An 18,602-nucleotide genomic window follows, 5' to 3' on the forward strand; every position below is an offset into this window, starting at 1 on the left:
AATTGGCTTACCACACCCAAGCCATGCTTGCAGTCGGTCAAAAAGGGACTTCCAACTAACTTTTGAACCAGTGACCAATTTGTATGATTTTGACATATGTTTGTATTTGGAGTATGCTGATTCCGAAAATGTAAGTGTTATGTGAATGTGATGTATACTTTTAAAGTTATGAATATGTTGTAAAACTGTATTTTCCTGCCTGTGATAATTACGTTAGCCCATTGTGTTCAGTAATTATATCACAGGCAGAGGGGAAGATTTTGCTGTAATGACTGGGTGTGTCAGACATTTTTGTATTGTTTTTAATGGTTTGTGTCCTATGTGTGCCAGTGTTCCATCAGGTCCAGGGGGTGTGCCTCTGGTCTGAGGACTTGTATACATTTTGAGTGCTTGCTTCCATTAAACAGTTCTACTTCACCCTCAATTTAGAGTCCTGTCTCTTGTTGGGGGAATCTGCTACAAGGGATTGCTATGCTCTGCATATTCCCTTGCTATAATCACTCCTAAGCTCTTTTAAGAGCTTGTTCCTGTCTTGCTCTCTGAAGGAGTCTACGGTGGTTATGGTGTCGGCATGGGTGCTTGGAGCCCTCAGGAAGCGCTAGGAGCATCCTTCAACTGAGGTACCCAGTCGGGGTGCCAGGTGATCCATTACAGAACATATATCCATAATCGGGTAGATTTCAAATAGACAAGCATATTAAAACTATAAAGACACAGAAGATTCTAGAACATACATTTTTATTCACCAAAACATGGCATGTCAGATAAACTTTCAGAGCCATTCATATTAGACCATGAATATAACTGTTGCCATCATGCCCTTATCAGGTTGCATGCAGGACGATTCCATGGCTTTATTAGAAGTCATGTCTATCTCATGGCTTGTAGTCTTCCTGGCTGACCATCAGATTATAGTGAGTGACCCCTTTCCATAATCCCTCGATGTAGGATTCATAGCCAAACAAGGTGCGGATCTTGGCACGGTAAGGCACATCCATTTCTCCCTTTGTCACCGATGCCACCATACGTATGGAATGTCCACCTGGTACCTCCACATCTGAACTGGAGGAGAAGGTAGTCTGCAAAAGAAGTCATATGTTTGACACAAGTTTATGACAAAACCAAATCATTTAGTATGAGGCTACCTTTCTACATTTGAAAATGCTGTTGTATTTGCTGTTTTAAATTTATATGTAAGTGATAAAGCATTCATTTTGCATTTTACTTGGCCTTGGTTTACACTCTGCACTTTATTTCTTTCGGTCTCACCACCTTGGAATTGAAGTGGAAGTTAAAGTGAAGACCTGGAAGTTGAGCTTCCTGATGAGGATTTTATGAAGGCATCTTTTTACTGGATAATAGTGAGTTGCCAATTGGAACTTGCGTGCTGAGTGGCAATTGTGTACAAACTACACTATGTTGTATTTCTTTTTTCCTTACTACCCATACACATTATATATTTTGCATTCAGAAGACAAGATGAGATCTTCTGGGTAGCTTCATCTACTTAAGGGAATTGCTGTTTCTTTTAATAGTACAGTTTATTCACTGAAGGATTTGCCCTGTATAGGGGCTCGTGTTTCAGTTTTGTATATATCTTTATACATTTGAACATGTACAGAAAACGTATTGGCTAGTTCCTGGATTTCATACACGACATTCTAGATTCAAGACCCATGAAGAATTAGAAACATGTCAGACCATTGTTACATATTTATCTTAGAATTGCACAAGATATGAGAAGCTCTTCTGAAGTCAGACTATATTGATGCCATTACAAGACCATGTAGTTTCATATCACAGGATTACATGGCCAACAACCTGCAGGAACATGTTTGGCTATAAAAGCTCTGACAAAAAGGGGGAGACATAAAAACAAACACACCACATTGATTGCCAATACAATGGTGGAGAGGTATTGCAGCTGTCTCCCATTAGGGAAGTCTCATTCAGATCCAGTTATTACAAAGAACACTACATTTGGGCACTGAAACATTGCACATAGAGAGTTCTTGTTAATTGTGTGCTGGGGCTAGTTGCACTCTGATCTTGACTGCTGAATGTAAATTCTATGCACAAAAACCACATCTGTCACCAGTGTGCTGTGCCGACAGATAAAAAAATCTCCCCTTTGCAGTCAAAGCACCTGCAAGGAGAACACCATTTCCTACTCCCTCAGTACTATTTGCCCCCATACACAGAATACCTCTTAAAATCTTTGCACACATGTGCTCTGATATACTATCCTTATGAAAAATATATCCACATTTATTTTTGTACAAAATGAATTGGAACAAAACAAATTGCACATCTCCATGAATTATGCACACACGCAAGAAGATAATAATAATAAAAAAATAATCAGGAGTGCAAGTTTTCATTATTTTGCAGACTTTTCAACTACTTAGAGCAGATATGGTGTTACATTTATTTATTTGAATCTCAAATTAAAGACTGCCCTCATTTACAATAGTGCTTGCATAAGGTATGTCTAATTGGTTATGATTGGTTTTGTGGAAATATGGTTTATAGCAACCTTAAGCACTCTAGATTTTGTGGGCTAAATCTCCCCTCATTCGTTGCCAGCATTACGCGATATGTAGTTCACAACATCTGAAGTGCTGAAGTTACCAACGCCCGTATTAGAGCATTGGTGGCCACATTGCCATCTTGGGCAGAAAGGTTAGTAAGCAAGCAAACACATTTGGGAATCATTGAAGGGAGATTTAGTTCTTTGTAGAGGCTCAAACATCTCAAAGTTTACAGTTTAGGTAGTTTTGTAAAAAGTGTAAACTGTTATAAATTCAGAGTTTAAACCCTTTACCTGAGTTTCATTGGTCTTGGTGAAGGTCCAGGTATGAGTTGTGCTCACATTGATGGAAATCTTAAACTCAGTTTCCCCTATTAATGGGACTCCAGCTTTAAAGCCCATCTCTGCACCAATAGCCACTGTGAATCCATGTTCCTGGCTGAAGGTGCTGCTCTCAGTCATGGTCTTTGAGAACCTAAAAGAGCAAGAAGGCACATAACACGAGGCAGCAGATAATGCATTCTACATATATTCCATAACATGGTTATACTCACGAGAAGGTGTGCTTTAATGGAGTGCTGCTCTTGTTTACATAGATCTGGGACTGCACCACCTCTGTGCCTTGCGATATAATTTTCCCTGAAGCTGGCAGGAATTCAAAGCTTACAATGCTCTGGATGGTTTTATCAATTGTGAAGGAAAGGAGGGGGTAGACATTGTAACCCCAGCCCAGATTCTGTGCGGTATTCATATAGTTGGTATTATCAACGGTTGGGGCTCGGCCTTTATAGATGTTGCCATTCTTTGAATCCACACACCACAGGTCAAACTCTGGGGAGAAAGCCATGAAATGGGTGAGGATGCGCCAGCCTCCTTTTCCAATGGTTGTGCTGGAGTCAAGCCAGTTATCGTCTGGTTTGGTTGGTGGGCTTCTCATCACAAGCTTGTCGTCATTTGTTACTGCATATAGGATGCCTTTAGGGTCAAAGAAAAGGGCATCAAATTCATTCCAGCTGCCGGTTCCTATTTTGGTGGCTTGGCCATAAAGCCAAGACACATTTTCATTGCTTGGTGCTGGACCCTTGTAGAACTCCCCATTCTTGGTAACTGCATACAAAATGCCCTTTGGATCAAAGAAGAGAAATTTAAACCCATCCCAGTTGGTTTTGCCCACTCTCTTAGCAGTAGAGAACCAGTCCAGGTTTGGATCTGAAGGCATAGCTCCTGTGAAGAGCTCTATACCACGCACAGCAAACAGCACCCCTTCTGGGTTAAAGGCAATCTTACTGACATTATTCAGCTTCCCTACAATTTTACATCTGGCATCAAACCCATCCAAGCGATCTTTAGGAGGCAATCCAACTCTGGCATTGTAGTCTTTCACGGCAAACAGGAGGGTATCTGGAAGTAAATAGAAAGGTTATAGCCACTATCAGATGTAATTCATAATACAACAGTATGAAAGTTCAAACAAAATGTTATTTTTTTGCAATTAGTCAAGATATGGTATATCAGGAATAGGCAAGATTTGGCACTCCGGATGTCATGGAGTACATCTCCCAGAATGCTGGCAATATCTCGAGTGCCAAAGGTTGCCTACTCCTGTTCTAGATTGAATTTAGAGTTTGATTCTTGAAGATCAGGTTTTTAGATGACATTCTTATTCTTAGAAAAAGCCTCTTTATAAACAGATCATCATCATCATCATCATCATATCAAGATTAACACAATTGCATAAATGATTAGACTTTAATTAAAGTCTAATTAAGAGGTCAGTGGTCCTGAAAACCATCCACATAGCACCCCAACCAGTCCAGGATTGTCAGGAGCTTACCTGAGTTGGGAGTCTGTAGCGCAGATATGTTGCTCACCCTTGCAAATACACACAGTCCAAGGGGACCAGATAATAAACCACCTGGACTGGGAATCTGTGCACGGGGGCTGTGCAGGATAAAGTTCCAAGTCGCAGTACAGGCAAGGACATAAACAGCAGGATAGTTAAGGGATAGCCGAAGTCAAGGGATGGCAGAGAAAACGATGTCAGAAGCCAGGGTCAATATAGTGTTGAGGATCAATAGACTGGAACATAACACACACACAACAGGATCAAAAGTTGTTCCCAGGGCACAACAGGATCAAATGTTCCCAGGGCGAGGCAGTGCTTATATACCATGCTGATGTCTGATCAGGGTCAGGTGAAGCACAGCAATAGTCAAAGTCCAGCCCCCAGTGCTGCAGACAAACCAGGATGAACAGGACTGGAAAAGCTCAAAACAAACAAAACTAGATTGCAGGTCCAGGATCACAAAGTTCCCAGGATCCCCTGTTGGGCACATCTGGGGCAACCACGTCGGGCCATCTGGATGTCATGGTGAGAACCCTGACAATACCCCTCCTTTAAGAATGCCCTCCGGGCGTGAACAGACTCCCCTTTTTTTTATAACAGTACTCCTCTTCAGGTTCACTATCTGAATTAAGAAAGTAATTGTAGTCAAAGTCCGCAGTGTGGAGTCCCTTTTCAGGGTGGGGCTCCTTAGTACCAGCTCCTTAGTACCCGCTTCTGGTACGGATGGAGAACATTCAAGGTCTATTAGGATCCTGATACAAGTGGTAAGTACTTCTAGTACTTCAGCAGGAGCAGAGTTCGCGGCCAACAATGCCTTATCGAACATTTGTAGATCCTCTGTACGGACTATAGTGCCATTAGAAGCAAAGGCACAATCCACAGGTAGATCTTTTTTGTGCTGGCAGTAAGTAGTGATGGGATTAGCTTTAACAGGCGTGTCTTCAGGAGGAGGTGCAGACCTCTTTGGAGCAGGAGATGGAGTGTTTCTCATGGAGGCCAAGCATGGGCAGGAATGATGGCTTCTATGAAGCTTTTTAGGCTGGCATGCAGCGTACACAGGGCAAACAGTAGTAGCCAGTCGGAGAGCTGGAGGCCAAGGAGGACGAATAGGGCAAAGTGTGATTAAATGCCCTTTTTCTCCATAGTAGAAACATAGGCCATGGCTTCTCCTCCGGTCTCTTTCCTCATGCGTCACTTTGCAGTGGACGAGTCCTATTTCCATAGGTTCCTTAGGGTCGAGAGGAACATAGGATACCTCTAGAGATTTCCTAGGAATTGGATCATAAGGAGGCAACACTGGGGTATAGTGTTGGTACTGGGTCTCTCGGGTTCTAAGAATATGGGATCCTCTGGTACGTGGAGCAGGCTTTGGCACAGTGGTCTTGCATTGTGAGTCCATAGCAGTAGTGAATGATTCCAAACTGTCAAGGACAGGACTTTTTGTCTGGAACATCTTGTGAGCCCATTTTTTGATGTGTCCAGACAACAGGTTGGTAGCCGGTTGGACCATGATATCTGTGACATATGTCCGAGTCTTTAAAGAAAACAACACCTCGCAATCCACCTTGAAGGACTGGAAGGACGTGCGGCTGCCATCAAATCTCTCTGGCAAGACGATGAACAGCTCAGAATAAACGGGTTCCAGGGCTGGGCATACTGTGTCTTATTCGCTGCAACTCCGAAACAGTCTGGGCCAGGCTGGAAACTTGCTGGGTAAGCCGTTTACACATCTCTGCGGACTCCATATGGTCAAGTCTTTATGTCAGGATCTTACCTGAGTTAGGAGTCTGTAACGCAGATATGTTGCTCACCCTTGTAAAAACACACAGTCCAAGGGAACCAGATAATAAACCACCTGGACTGTGAATCTGTGCATGGGGGCTGTGCAGGATAAAGTTCCAAGTGGCAGTACAGGCAAGAACATAAACAGCAGGATAGTCAAGGGATAGCCAAAGTCAAAGAATGCCAGAGGTCAGGATAAATGAAGAATAACCAAAGTCAAGGGATGCCAGAGGTTAGAGAAAACTATGTCAGAAGCCAGGGTCAATATAGAGTTGAGGATCAGTAGACTGGAACACAGGAACATAACACACACAACAGGATCAAAATACTTATTTATTTATAAAATATTTTACCAGGAAAGATACATTGAGATTTCTCTCGTGTCCTGGGTCCACAAAACATTGCATTGATAAAGTTCACAGGCCGAGGCTGTGTTTATATACCCTGCTGATGTCTGATCAGGATCAGGTGAAGCACAGCTCAAAGGTGTGCAGGTCCAGGACCACAAAGTTCTCAGGTTCAAATCCCCTATTGGGCACTTCTGGGGTGACTATGTTTGGATGTCACGGAGGACCCTAACAAGGATTATCCAGTTATGTCTAATGTGTTTTTAATAAAATAAATTTTAAAATCCTTTCAATAAGGAAGCCTGGCTGCATTTATATTTTACAAGTGTGAAACAGGAACACAGATTTCTCCTCAAATGCGAAGCTCCAAATATGGAGAGGACCCCATAGAACACAAGTGGCTTAAATTTTCAAGGAACCAGGAACCACAAATAAATGGTGCAAACTTAGACCAATGGCTTTGAGAGCCCACTTAAGGTTCCAGGCACACTCTTAGCAACAACCCTGGCCAGTAGTCATACCACAGCTGGCTCCAATTATACACAAATAATACAGTATTGACAGCGCTCCCACCTGTAGTTATAGCCCAAGTTTGCTGTGACAGTGACACTAGGCAATGATGAGTAGTATGTTGAAAAAAATGGAAGAATGAGACAGCGCTTACTTAACTTATAGGCAGCAACCTTAAAAGGAATCCCTCAAACCCTTTAAAATAAGACAAGAAAAACAATAAAAAAGGCTGCGCCACAATCAGTAATAAAAAGTCCAGTTAAAAGGCAAAAGTCCAAATATATTATACTTACAAATGGTCTTTAGTGATGAGGTCTTCTACTACTGCAGTGGATCCACTTTATATGAAAGATAAAAAGAGAGAAGGACAACCAATGGTGCAGTATGTAAAATTCAAGTATAGACGTAAAGGAGTAATAATATAAAACTCACATTTGCCAGAGCTAATAACCAGCTCTGGGGTGAAGCGCATTCAGCGGTTTAATCCCCGCTTGTGGGATATAAATGGATTCCTCTCCGTCACTGTTGTCCAATTCTCGGATAAAAAGAGACAACCAATAGTGCTCACTGTATGGTAATATTGATAAAAAAATAAAAGAATGTACTTACAAGACAAGAGCAGACCAACTGCTCTGTGATGACAGCGTGGGTGGATTTATCCCCACCTAAGGATTTCTTTAGGTACAGGAAACTTCCAAAGATGTATTTCAGAGGTTTTACATAAAACCAATAAAAGGTGAATAAGATAATACTAAAAAGCCAGGGTAAAATAGATTATGTGTCTATAAAAAAGGTAATTGGCACAATAAAATTACCAAAAATACTTTAATATATATAAAAGAACACAATATTAGATATCCATAACGCGTTTCGTCAAAAAGACTTTTTCAAATGGAATAACCATTTGAAAAAGTATTTTTGACGAAACGCGTTATGGATATCTAATATTGTGTTCTTTTATATATATTAAAGTATTTTTGGTCATTTTATTGTGCCAATTACCTTTTTTATAAACACATAATCTATTTTACCCTGGCTTTTTAGTATTATCTTATTCACCTTTTATTGGTTTTATGTAAAACCTCTGAAATACATCTTTGGAAGTTTCCTGTACCTAAAGAAATCCTTAGGTGGGGATAAATCCACCCACGCTGTCATCACAGAGCAGTTGGTCTGCTCTTGTCTTGTAAGTACATTCTTTTATTTTTTTATCAATATTACCATACAGTGAGCACTATTGGTTGTCTCTTTTTATCCGAGAATTGGACAACAGTGACGGAGAGGAATCCATTTGTATCCCACAAGCGGGGATTAAACCGCTGAATGCGCTTCACCCCAGAGCTGGTTATTAGCTCTGGCAAATGTGAGTTTTATATTATTACTCCTTTACGTCTATACTTGAATTTTACATACTGCACCATTGGTTGTCCTTCTCTCTTTTTATCTTTCATATAAAGTGGATCCACTGCAATAGTAGAAGACCTCATCACTAAAGACCATTTGTAAGGATAATTTATTTGGACTTTTGCCTTTTAACTGGACTTTTTATTACTGATTGTGGCGCAGCCTTTTTTATTGTTTTTAATGATGAGTAGTAGTTTTTAGCATCAACCTTTGGACTCCAAGCCTACATACCAAATTACCTACATAGTAAAACTTCCCATATCTCCCAGCAGTCATCAAGTCCTAATGCAAAACAATAAATGTGTCCACAAACAAAAGTGCATATAGTAAATACACTTCCCTATAAATTAGTGAAGTAAGAATACACCGAAGACTTCCTCCTGCCTTCCAAAATGTCACGGCCCCCGGCTCGCAGGTGCACGTGGTCACACCCGATCGGTGCGGCCACGCTGACAGGTCAGAGGACATACCTGTGCAGCAACGAGTTGGGAGCCATCCTGCTGGAGCATCCACCTCCTCCACACGCGGTAGCCCAAATGGCACTGATCACAAGGTTGCAGCCATTTATAACTCTGCCTCCAAAGGTCACGCAAATGTACGACGTCAACGTACACGCACATTCTGGGGTCAGAGGCCAAGCTCTGACTAATCCCAAGGAAGGGTATTTAAACCCCTGAATTACCCAAGCTCATTGCCCTGTCGTGGTTTCTGTTCCTGGTTCCTGAAAGAGCGCTTTCCTGTTCTTGTTATTGATATTCTCCGTATTCTGACTTTGGCTATTCCTGACTATTCTGATTTCTGGTTTCCCTGACTTGGCTTGTTTATTGATCTTGTGTATTTCTGGCTTCCTTGACCTCGGCTTTCCCTTGACCATGTCTTTCAACGTATTAATCCGGCCATTCTAAGGAACGGTTTACGTTCTGTCTACTTTTATTTTCTACGTAGATGTTACATAGTTTTGCGTGTTGGACCACACTAGTAGTCGTGACATTACGACAGGGACATGAATCCTGCAGAATGTAAGCATATGATAGCATGTGAAGGTAGGGTGGAAGACCAATTTGCCCAAGAATTCCAGACCTTGCTTCAGCTTTGCTTCAAAATAAATGAATTTATTGGATGTAATTCTAAAAAATTAATCTACCTATTGGAGTGCCCCTGTGTGGAGTGTCCACAGTAAAGGAGGAGACCATATTTAAAAGAAGAAAAACTACCACAACAAGAGGACATAGTCTTAAATTAGAGGGGCAAAGGTTTAAAAATAATATCAGAAAGTATTATTTTACTGAGAGAATAGTGGATGCATGGAATAGCCTTCCAGCTGAAGTGTTAGAGGTTAACACAGTAAAGGAGTTTAAGCATGCGTGGGATAGGCATAAGGCTATCCTAACTATAAGATAAGGCCAGGGACTAATTAAAAGAATTTTGAAATATTGGGCAGACTAGATGGGCCGATTGGTTTTTATCTGCCGTCACATTCTATGTTTCTATGGTCTAAATGCAGACTTTGACCCATTTCATTTTTTTATAAATAACAGTAGTTTTATATTTTACATCTATCCATTTTAATACTCTCCTTTTGTATTATTATTTATTCCTGTTTACATTTATGTAAATTATTTCCTTTATTAATATATTCATTGTCTATCTGCACCACTCTCCCAATGGGGTTGTAATCTCTCCTTGCCCTCCCCAATATGGCCGCCTTAATTTATGGCTACTTTATCTCCCACCTAATAGGAACCTTGTCCAAAAGACCTCCCCAACATGGCTGCCGCTATTTTCGGCCACTATTTGACCTTCACAATATGGCCGCCACAATTTGCCTCTTGCCCTTCACAATATGGCGACGGTATCCACATCGGCTATGCAATCATTTACAACATAGCCCATGTAGCATTACGACCAATTACACACCTGCGTCACGTGACCAACTTTCCAATGCTATTTTCACTCAATGTAACCCTAATTTTGTATAAACTTTATGATACTTAACCTCTGTACTACACTAAGAATACAATTTAATACCTTTTATGTACTTTTAAAATGTTTTTTAATATGTTTGTAGCAGTTACCCCAATGAGTTTCCACCGCCAGAGGGCATCCTTCTCCCGAGTGTGAGGGGTAATACAGCATTCCAGGTAGTCATCCAAGTAGAGAAGCTCTTACAAGAGCTAGTAGCGATAGCTTTTATAGCAGTTTCCCCCAATAAGATTGAGGGTGAAGTAAGAATTTAAGTTTTACATTGAGACACTCCCATAAAGGATACACAATCCCTCTGTCGGGATCGGAGGGGAGGCTGCACTCCGCTCGTGGTACTCACCCTCCAGCCGTTCGCGGTCTCCTCCTCCACGTGGGCTCGGCAAGCGGCATCCTTTCAGCCTCGGATGCCGCCCGCGTTTTCCTCCACGTCCCCCAGCGGCAGCATGCATGACGCTGCACGCTGGGAGACCGCCCATTAAATTATACGCCGGGGTCAGTCACTTGACCCGGCGTTAAAGGCACAGTGCCTCAATCACCATGGGAGGTTTAGATATCTCCCACATGTGATTTTTATTCTGATTGGAAATTATCCAATCAGAATTAACCTTATGGTTTAAATACTTACCTTTCCTGTTCCTCCCTGCCCTGTTGTGGTCTTTGCTTCCTAGTATTGCTACTGAACTTGTGTTTCTGGTTACGTACTCTCTGGCTTGTTAATCTGACTTTGTGACTTTCTACTACCCTTTGACCTTGGCTTGTTTCTCGTTATTCTGTCTTCTGGTTCCCCTTCCTCGGCTTGTCTCCTGACTATTCTGTGTGTGCTTAGCCCGGCCACTCTAAGGTCCAGTACTGCACCTTTTCTGTGTGTGTGTGTTAGCGTGTTAGGTTTCCTCGAATCGTGACACCCTCCCCTCTGCTTAGGAGATAATTGAGTTAATTACTGTATCAACTCAATTATCTCCAAACAAAAACTTTTTACACAATTTTGAAACCACCCCAAAAACATATGGAAACCCCATTAAACATGCATCCCCTGATAACCCGATCTGGGGGAACAACATACTTAAAAATCACCCAGATCGGTTCAGGGATTCAAAAGTTAGCTGGAAGTCTCTTTTTGACTGACCGCACGCATGGTTTCATGCCCAAAATACTTCCAGAGAATTAGGCTGTGCGGCCGGTCTATTTTAAACAGTCGAAGTACTGTTGGAATTATCGAACGCCGTTTGACTCCCATTTGAATAGTCGAAGTTCCCGGGAAGGTAACTGTTCAGCAGTGTTCGTGCCGTCGCATGTTCGATTTGAGTTCCATGAACTCCACGACAAAACACAGCTGTACCCGTTCAAACAAATAAGATGGCCACCGCGACGTGTTCGAATGTCGAATGGCGGCCACTTCGACACTTCGACTGTAGCCAAAGTGCCACTTCGACTGTAGCCAAAGTGCCACTTCGAAAGTTCAAATCTGTTCCAGTAGAAGTCCAAGAGGCAGAAACACTATCTCATTCAAATGTGTAGACGAAAAAAATGTATAACTTTAAAATTCAAGCACAGAGGGTGTCACAATGTTGAATTCCGACTGGATAATGCTAATTTTGGCGCCGATTTTAAACACAGTTATCCCTATATAAATTCCTATAGCCAGGTTGATTGTTTTTACTCCATTTGATAAAGCCTGTAAAGGTGAAACGACATGTGGACATTTAATATTGTGTATTTTAACTTATTAAAGGTTTTTTGGTCACCTTTTTGTGCCAATCTAATTTGTTATATGCACTTTCCCTGGTAATTTTAAGTTTTATACTTCAAGTAATCCCAAGGTGGGGATAATACCACCAACACTGTGTTCATAGGGCAGTCTGCATGCTCTATCCTTGTAAGTATAATTTTACTTCATTTTATTAGAGATTACTCTATTTTATTGAGAGCACTATCTGTTGCCTTTTTTATTCCTTCCTGAGTGTGTGGACATGGTGGACATTTGCTGCATATCCTTTAAAGTGGGGATTTTACTGCTGTACGCCCATACTGCTAGAGTTGGCTATAGCTCTTCTAAATGTAAATGTTAAATAGTTATCTTGTACTTTTATCTGATTGAATTATACAGTCTGCACTATCACCTGCTCCTGTTTCCTGTCTTTTACATCATCTTGGTGTGAACGTGGTTGACAGTTGCCGTTTATCCTTTAAAGCAGGGATTATACCGCTATACACCTATACTGCTAGAGCTGGCTATTGCTCTCCCAAATGTGAGTGTCCCATCGTTACCTTTTCCTTATATAAAAGACTCTACTCAACAAGCTACACTATCACCTATCCCTGTCTTTTGTCTTCCATATTATCTATGGTCAAGTTGAATTGAGGACAGTACATCCTATCAAGCACTGACTTCATCTTTGGATTATAAGAACTTTCTTTGTGAGACTTTTGCACCCGGCCTATTTCTGCTTTTGTGCCAATTAGTTGTCCTATTAGTGTTTACCTGTGGCGCAGCCCTTCCCTTTTCTTTTGTTCTTCTTGCTTCAGTGCACGGTTCATCTTTAGTCAGCTCAAGAACAGCTGTTTTCCCCGCCTTTTGGCGGTACCTATGGTGTTTAAAGCTCCATCTATAACCCTTTCACCTCCCTTACCCACACAGCACCCCTCTTGCACACGCACACACACACACACACACACACACACACTGCACCCCTGACACTCACAGCTCCCTTAGTCACCCACACTAACTGCACGCCTGACACTCCCAGCACCCTCACACACACAGCACCCTCACACGCACATAGCATCCTCACTCAAACACTGCACCATAACTCAAACACAGCACCCCTCCCACACACACAACACCCTCACACACACAGCACCCTCGCACACACACAGCACAATACCCTTTCTTGGCATTTTTGTCTCCTGGTGTCCCATCTATGGAGACACCAGAGATAAATTTCAAGCAAACAGAGTGCAAGCATGTTATTAAATTTGCTTACGCTGTGCAGAACAAATACAGGGCATTTTTCTCATGCTGAAGCTCTTCAGCAGAGTTCTGCGCATAGTCTGCCCTGGAAGAGCATTGAACCAACATGCTCACTTTGTGATGGGGTGTGCTTGTCATTGGTGACGACAAAACACACCATATATGGCTCCACCCCCTTTTCAGTGAGCCGCTGTAATTAAAAAGTGCCCGTGCCAAATTTTCTTTACAGTCCGGCCCTGGATATGGTGTTTGGTGTGTTCCTTTAAAGGTTTACTCCAAACACGTGACCACTTCAGTGCTCCCTGCAGGGTCCTAGTTCCCTAAACATAGGGCTTTTCCAGTAAGAAGTTTATCCGGAGAGTTTAATTAGTATCCACGATGAGATTTATCCATCAAACAGTAGCAGTGAGAAGCTACGAAGACCATTTAGAAACATAGAAACATAGAATGTGACGGCAGATGAGAACCATTCGGCCCATCTAGTCTGCCCAATTTTTGAAATATACTTTTAATTAGTCTCTGGCTATATCTTAAGTCTAGGATAGCCTTATGCCTGCCCCGCACATGCTTAAACTCCCTCACTGTGTTAACCTCTACCACTTAGAGGTAATCAGCTATAAAGTGAGATACTCTCTAGTAATGCTCAGTATATAGAGACCTGTAGGATGAGCTTCCTATACGCAATACACATAGACTACACAGGAATGACTTACCTGGTGTATCCATTATCAGCGAGAGATCAGGCAAATCGCAAGACTCCCAGCAGGTATCCTTCTTGTTTCCTCTTACGGTCTCTGGCCTGTGTAGATCAAGAAAGGTCTGCAGATATCTCTGTAGAAGGACAACACTATCAGTGATTAGCTTTATAGCCAAGACGACTCTGTAAACATAGTTGTACCTAATTTAAAGAACAGGAATAGCAGAGATTATCTCCCGGGGAACAGTTAACATTTTACACATGTGTGAGGTCATCCCATAATAACAAAAATAGTTTGGGAAATAACAGATTTAGTGGGGTTACACATACAAATATTGTTGCATTTACTTTTACTGTTATTTTTAAGAATTAACCAATTTATAAGGAAAAACAGTAACAACTACTTTAAAGGAATATTTTGTGTTAGGAACACAAGACTATTCCTCAGACTGTGTTCTTCACTCCCCCTGCCCCTTGCACCTCACTCCCCGCCAGTAAATAAAGGATTAAAAATCCAAAACACCATAAGACCTCTACATAGGGGGTAGTGTTATACTCAGGAGACTTCACTGAACACAAATATTAGTGTTCTAAAACAGTAAAGTGTATTACAAGAATAATATCATCAGTGAAAATGTTGTTTCTGTGTGAAAAATGCAAACAACTTCACTTCCACTGACAATATCATCATTGTAATACAATTTACAATTTTTAAACACTAATATTTGTGTTCAGCGAAGTCTCTTGAGTAAAACAGTATACCCCATGCACAGGTTTTATGTTGTCTTGGTAAGTTACAGGGTTAAATATAGTGCTTGCAAATTCAATTCTCTGGACTTTCTGCCTGGGTTGTCAGGCACATCCCTCAAATTTATTTACTAAAATCACATAATTATGTTAAAAGATTCAATAAATATACACCTTTTTTAAAATATATTTATACATATATATTTATTTAAATTGTACATGTATACATATGTAATCATATATATTTTGATGTGTGTGTGTATATTCAGTTAGAAGAAAATTACATATGTATATATAATTTTTTCAAATTATTTATAATTGTAATTAATTGAACACCCTGTTCCAAATTATTATGCAAATGATATTTTTCTCATTTACCTAAATAATTGATGTAAATAACAGTCAGCATAATTGTCATGTTATCAACTACTAGAGTACAATTCAAATTTTATTGAACAAACCTCCTAATGATAATAGTATTTTTTTTTTTAAACATAAAAAACTTACAAGGCACTGTTCCAAATTATTACGCACAGTAAGTTTCAAAACACTTTATAGGTTGTAAAGAACTGAAAATTGTCATTTGTTGTGTTTGCAGCATATTTACTGAAATCAAAAGCTATTTCAATAAAACTTATAACAACATTTTAACTTTTTAAACATTTTAACAGGTTACATTTCATTTTAACATAGGACCCCTTATTTGATAGCAGCTTCACAAGTCTTGCATCCATTGAACTTGTGAGTTTTTGGACAGTTTCTGCTTGAATTTGTTTGCAGGATGTCAGCATAGCCTTCCAGAGCTGCTGTTTGGATGTAAACAGCCTCCCACCCTCATAGATCTTTTGCTTAAGGATGCTCCAAAGGTTCTCAATAGGATTGAGGTCAGGGGAGGATGGAGGCTGTGGCGAAACCGACCTCGCCACGTGTCCTTGGAGGGGGCTGCTTGCTCGCCTCTTGCCTTTGGACTATGGACCCGACTTTATGTGAATATGTTAACCCAGATAGCCATGCCATGGAGCCCATTCGTGTAGTTAAAGACTTCAGCTCCATGGCAATTGAACTGTGTGAATAGGATCTGAGCTCTATTTGGTAGTTTTGTGCGCTCAGATCCTAGCTATCTGGGGATATGTGACATGTCTGTGTTTTATGTATAAAATGTGACTTTGTGTATTTTATAGTATTTTATTGCTTTGTGCTCACCATGTGCATAATGGAGTCTTGTCTGTGTCCTGGGAGATAATTGAATTACTTCTCAATTATCTCCAGAATAGAAGACTCTGAAACCGGTCTGAGCCGGAAAGCCATGCTGGCAGGGGTTTTAAAAGATACTTTACTAACTTTTGAACCCCTGGTCTGATTCATGCCATTTTTAATATGTTGTTCCCCTGAATGGATTGATTGTGGATATGTATTTTTATGTGAATGTGATGTATGGTTTTAGAGTTATGAAAGTTGGGTAGAAAGTATGTTTTAACTGCATGTATAATTGAGTTTCCTCTCAGGATATACATATCCACTCTTCTTGATGATCTTGCTAAGGGAGTTTAGGCCTATGCAGAACAGCATTGGGGATAGAGCATTACCTTGGTATATGCCACATTTGATGTTCAATTGAGTTATTGTCCTGGAATGGGCTCCTTTTTTTTTTACCAGATATTGGTTTTAAGTTCATTGCTATTATAATATTACTCGATCATTCAATATTTAAGTGTCATATTATTGCATTATTTATAAGTGAGAAGAACACATTTGAATAGGTGTGAATCATTCACAGAAATAAGCCCACAATTGAAAATGGAAAACGTTTTCTGTTGGTAGCACAAATTGATAAAATTGGTTTGATATGGATTAACAAAATTAAAATATACTTAAATCTGTATAAAAATGCACATAAGATGTATTACATTTGATAAAATCACAGAAATAATGATACCATTTTAAGGCACAATACCTACACAAAATCATAATATCAAATTATTTAAAAAATAAAAATAGTAGAAATAGTACACGATACAGCAATGATTAAATTAAAAATGATAGGATATAATGACTTAACATTTCATTGAGTTGGAGCAATTTACCATTAGTTAATGTTGGAACTCTATATAAGAACTAACAGTATTGTCTGCAATGTATCATATTCCAGCTCCCGGTATTAGTTGAAGGTGTGTCATGGAGCAAAGCAGGAGAATTACATCGCCAAGCAGCTTGGTGAGAAGGTGACAACAGTTGGTGCTATTATTCGCAAATGAAAGAAACACAATATAACTGTCAGTCTCCCTCGGTCTTGTGCTCCATGCAAGATCTCACCTCGTGGAGTTTCAATGATCATGAGAACGGTGAGGAATCAGCCCACAACTACATGGGGGATCTTGTTAATGATTTCAAGGCAGATGAGACCACAGTCACCAAGAAAACAATTGGTAACACACTACGCCGTGAAGGACTGAAAACCTGCAGCGCCCGCAAGGTCCCCGTTTAAGAAAGCACATGCACAGGCCTGTCTGAAGTTTGCCAATCTAAATGATTCTGAGGAGAACTGGGTGAAAGTGTTGTGGTTAGATGAGACCAAAATCGAGGTCTCTTTGGCATCAACTCACTGTGTTTGGAGGAGGAGGAATGTTGCCTATGACTCCAAAACACCATCCTCCCCGTCAAGCATGGAGGTGGAAACATTATGCTTTGGGGTTGTTTTTCTGCTAAGGGGACAGGACAATGGGATGCTGGACAGGGCCATGTGCCATCAAATCTCGGGTTACAATGCCAGGGCATTGAAAATGGGCCGTGGATGGGTATTCCAGCATGACAATGACCCAAAACACACAGCCAAGGCAACAGAGGAGTGGCTCAAGAAGAAGCACATTAAGGACCTGGAGTGGCCTACCCAGTCTCCAGACTTTATTCCCATAGAAAATCTGTGGAGGGAGCTGAAGGTTTGAGTTGCCAAACGTCAGCCTCGAAACCTTAATGACTTGGAAAGGATCTGCAAAGAGGAATGGGACAAAATCTCTTCTTAATGTTGGCAAACCTGGTGGCCAACTACAAGAAATGTCTGACCTCTATGATTGACAACAAGAGTTTTGCCACCAGTGGGCAAACGTTCAAAAACAGCAGGGGATCAAGTACTTTTTTTCCCTCACTATAATATAATAAAATCTGTCAACATTGAAGTTGCTGTTTAGTAGATAGGAGAGTGCGCTGGATCTTGTGTATTTTTTATTATATATATATATATATATATATATATATATATATATATATATATAAAAAAACCAAATAATCTTGCACTCCACCTGATACGTAGTCCAATGCCCGGTGCTTGTCAGCCAAAATTCAACGAACAATTCAAAGATAGCACTCCAGGGACTTAATAAAATGTAACTTTTATTTTTCTCACTAAAACATCAAAGGTGTCAACGTTTCAGCTTGATCCCCTCAAGCTTTCGTCAGGACATACTGTGCAGACAAATAAACCCACATATATACCATACAGATAATGATAACTCACCACACTTGTGAAGGTGACATGTATCAACAATTATAAAAAAACAACCTTACACATAGATCGTGCAATTAAAAGAATTCAAATCAACTATTTTACGCTAGGGGAATCAATTACTTAAACATTAGTCACACTGGCCGCATAGAATAGTAATTACTGCAATGAATATCTTTGCTAATGTGTAAACTGGACTCATAGAAAGCAGGGCTGAAAATCAACAGGAATGCTCGTGACTCTGAAAGAGTTCAGACAAAACCAATCAAAAGCATCTTTAAACATC

The 18,602-nt window shown here is 40.5% G+C and overlaps 1 protein-coding gene across 2 annotated transcripts; it reads right to left on the bottom strand.

Annotated features, from left to right (window-relative positions):
• Nucleotides 1-709: 709 nt before the first annotated feature.
• Nucleotides 710-14,201, bottom strand: LOC134614118 (tachylectin-2-like). Of its 2 annotated transcripts, none has more exons than XM_063457562.1 (4): nt 14,087-14,201; nt 3,085-3,931; nt 2,825-3,005; nt 710-1,079 (listed from the first exon to the last, which is right to left on the bottom strand). In XM_063457562.1, exons 1-4 carry the CDS (start codon nt 14,097-14,099, stop codon nt 876-878), a joined length of 1,245 nt encoding a protein of 414 aa, XP_063313632.1. In that variant the 5' UTR covers nt 14,100-14,201; the 3' UTR covers nt 710-875. The 2 variants fall into 2 exon arrangements, with proteins under 2 accessions (XP_063313632.1, XP_063313631.1); XM_063457561.1 differs by lacking the exon at nt 710-1,079 and adding an exon at nt 1,261-1,821 and having other exon boundaries at nt 14,087-14,110.
• Between the last annotated feature and the right edge of the window lie 4,401 nt (nt 14,202-18,602).

This window comes from Pelobates fuscus, chromosome 6 (assembly GCF_036172605.1).
Source record: "Pelobates fuscus isolate aPelFus1 chromosome 6, aPelFus1.pri, whole genome shotgun sequence".
Lineage (NCBI taxonomy): Eukaryota > Metazoa > Chordata > Amphibia > Anura > Pelobatidae > Pelobates > Pelobates fuscus.

Excerpts from the sequence above, each read along its gene's own strand:
- LOC134614118 (XM_063457562.1), bottom strand. Across the intron at positions 3,006-3,084 it reads CCATTAAAGCACACCTTCTC|GTTCTCAAAGACCATGACTG; the intron begins GTGAGTATAACC and ends TTGCTCTTTTAG. Across the intron at positions 1,080-2,824 it reads CCAAGACCAATGAAACTCAG|ACTACCTTCTCCTCCAGTTC; the intron begins GTAAAGGGTTTA and ends CTTCTTTTGCAG.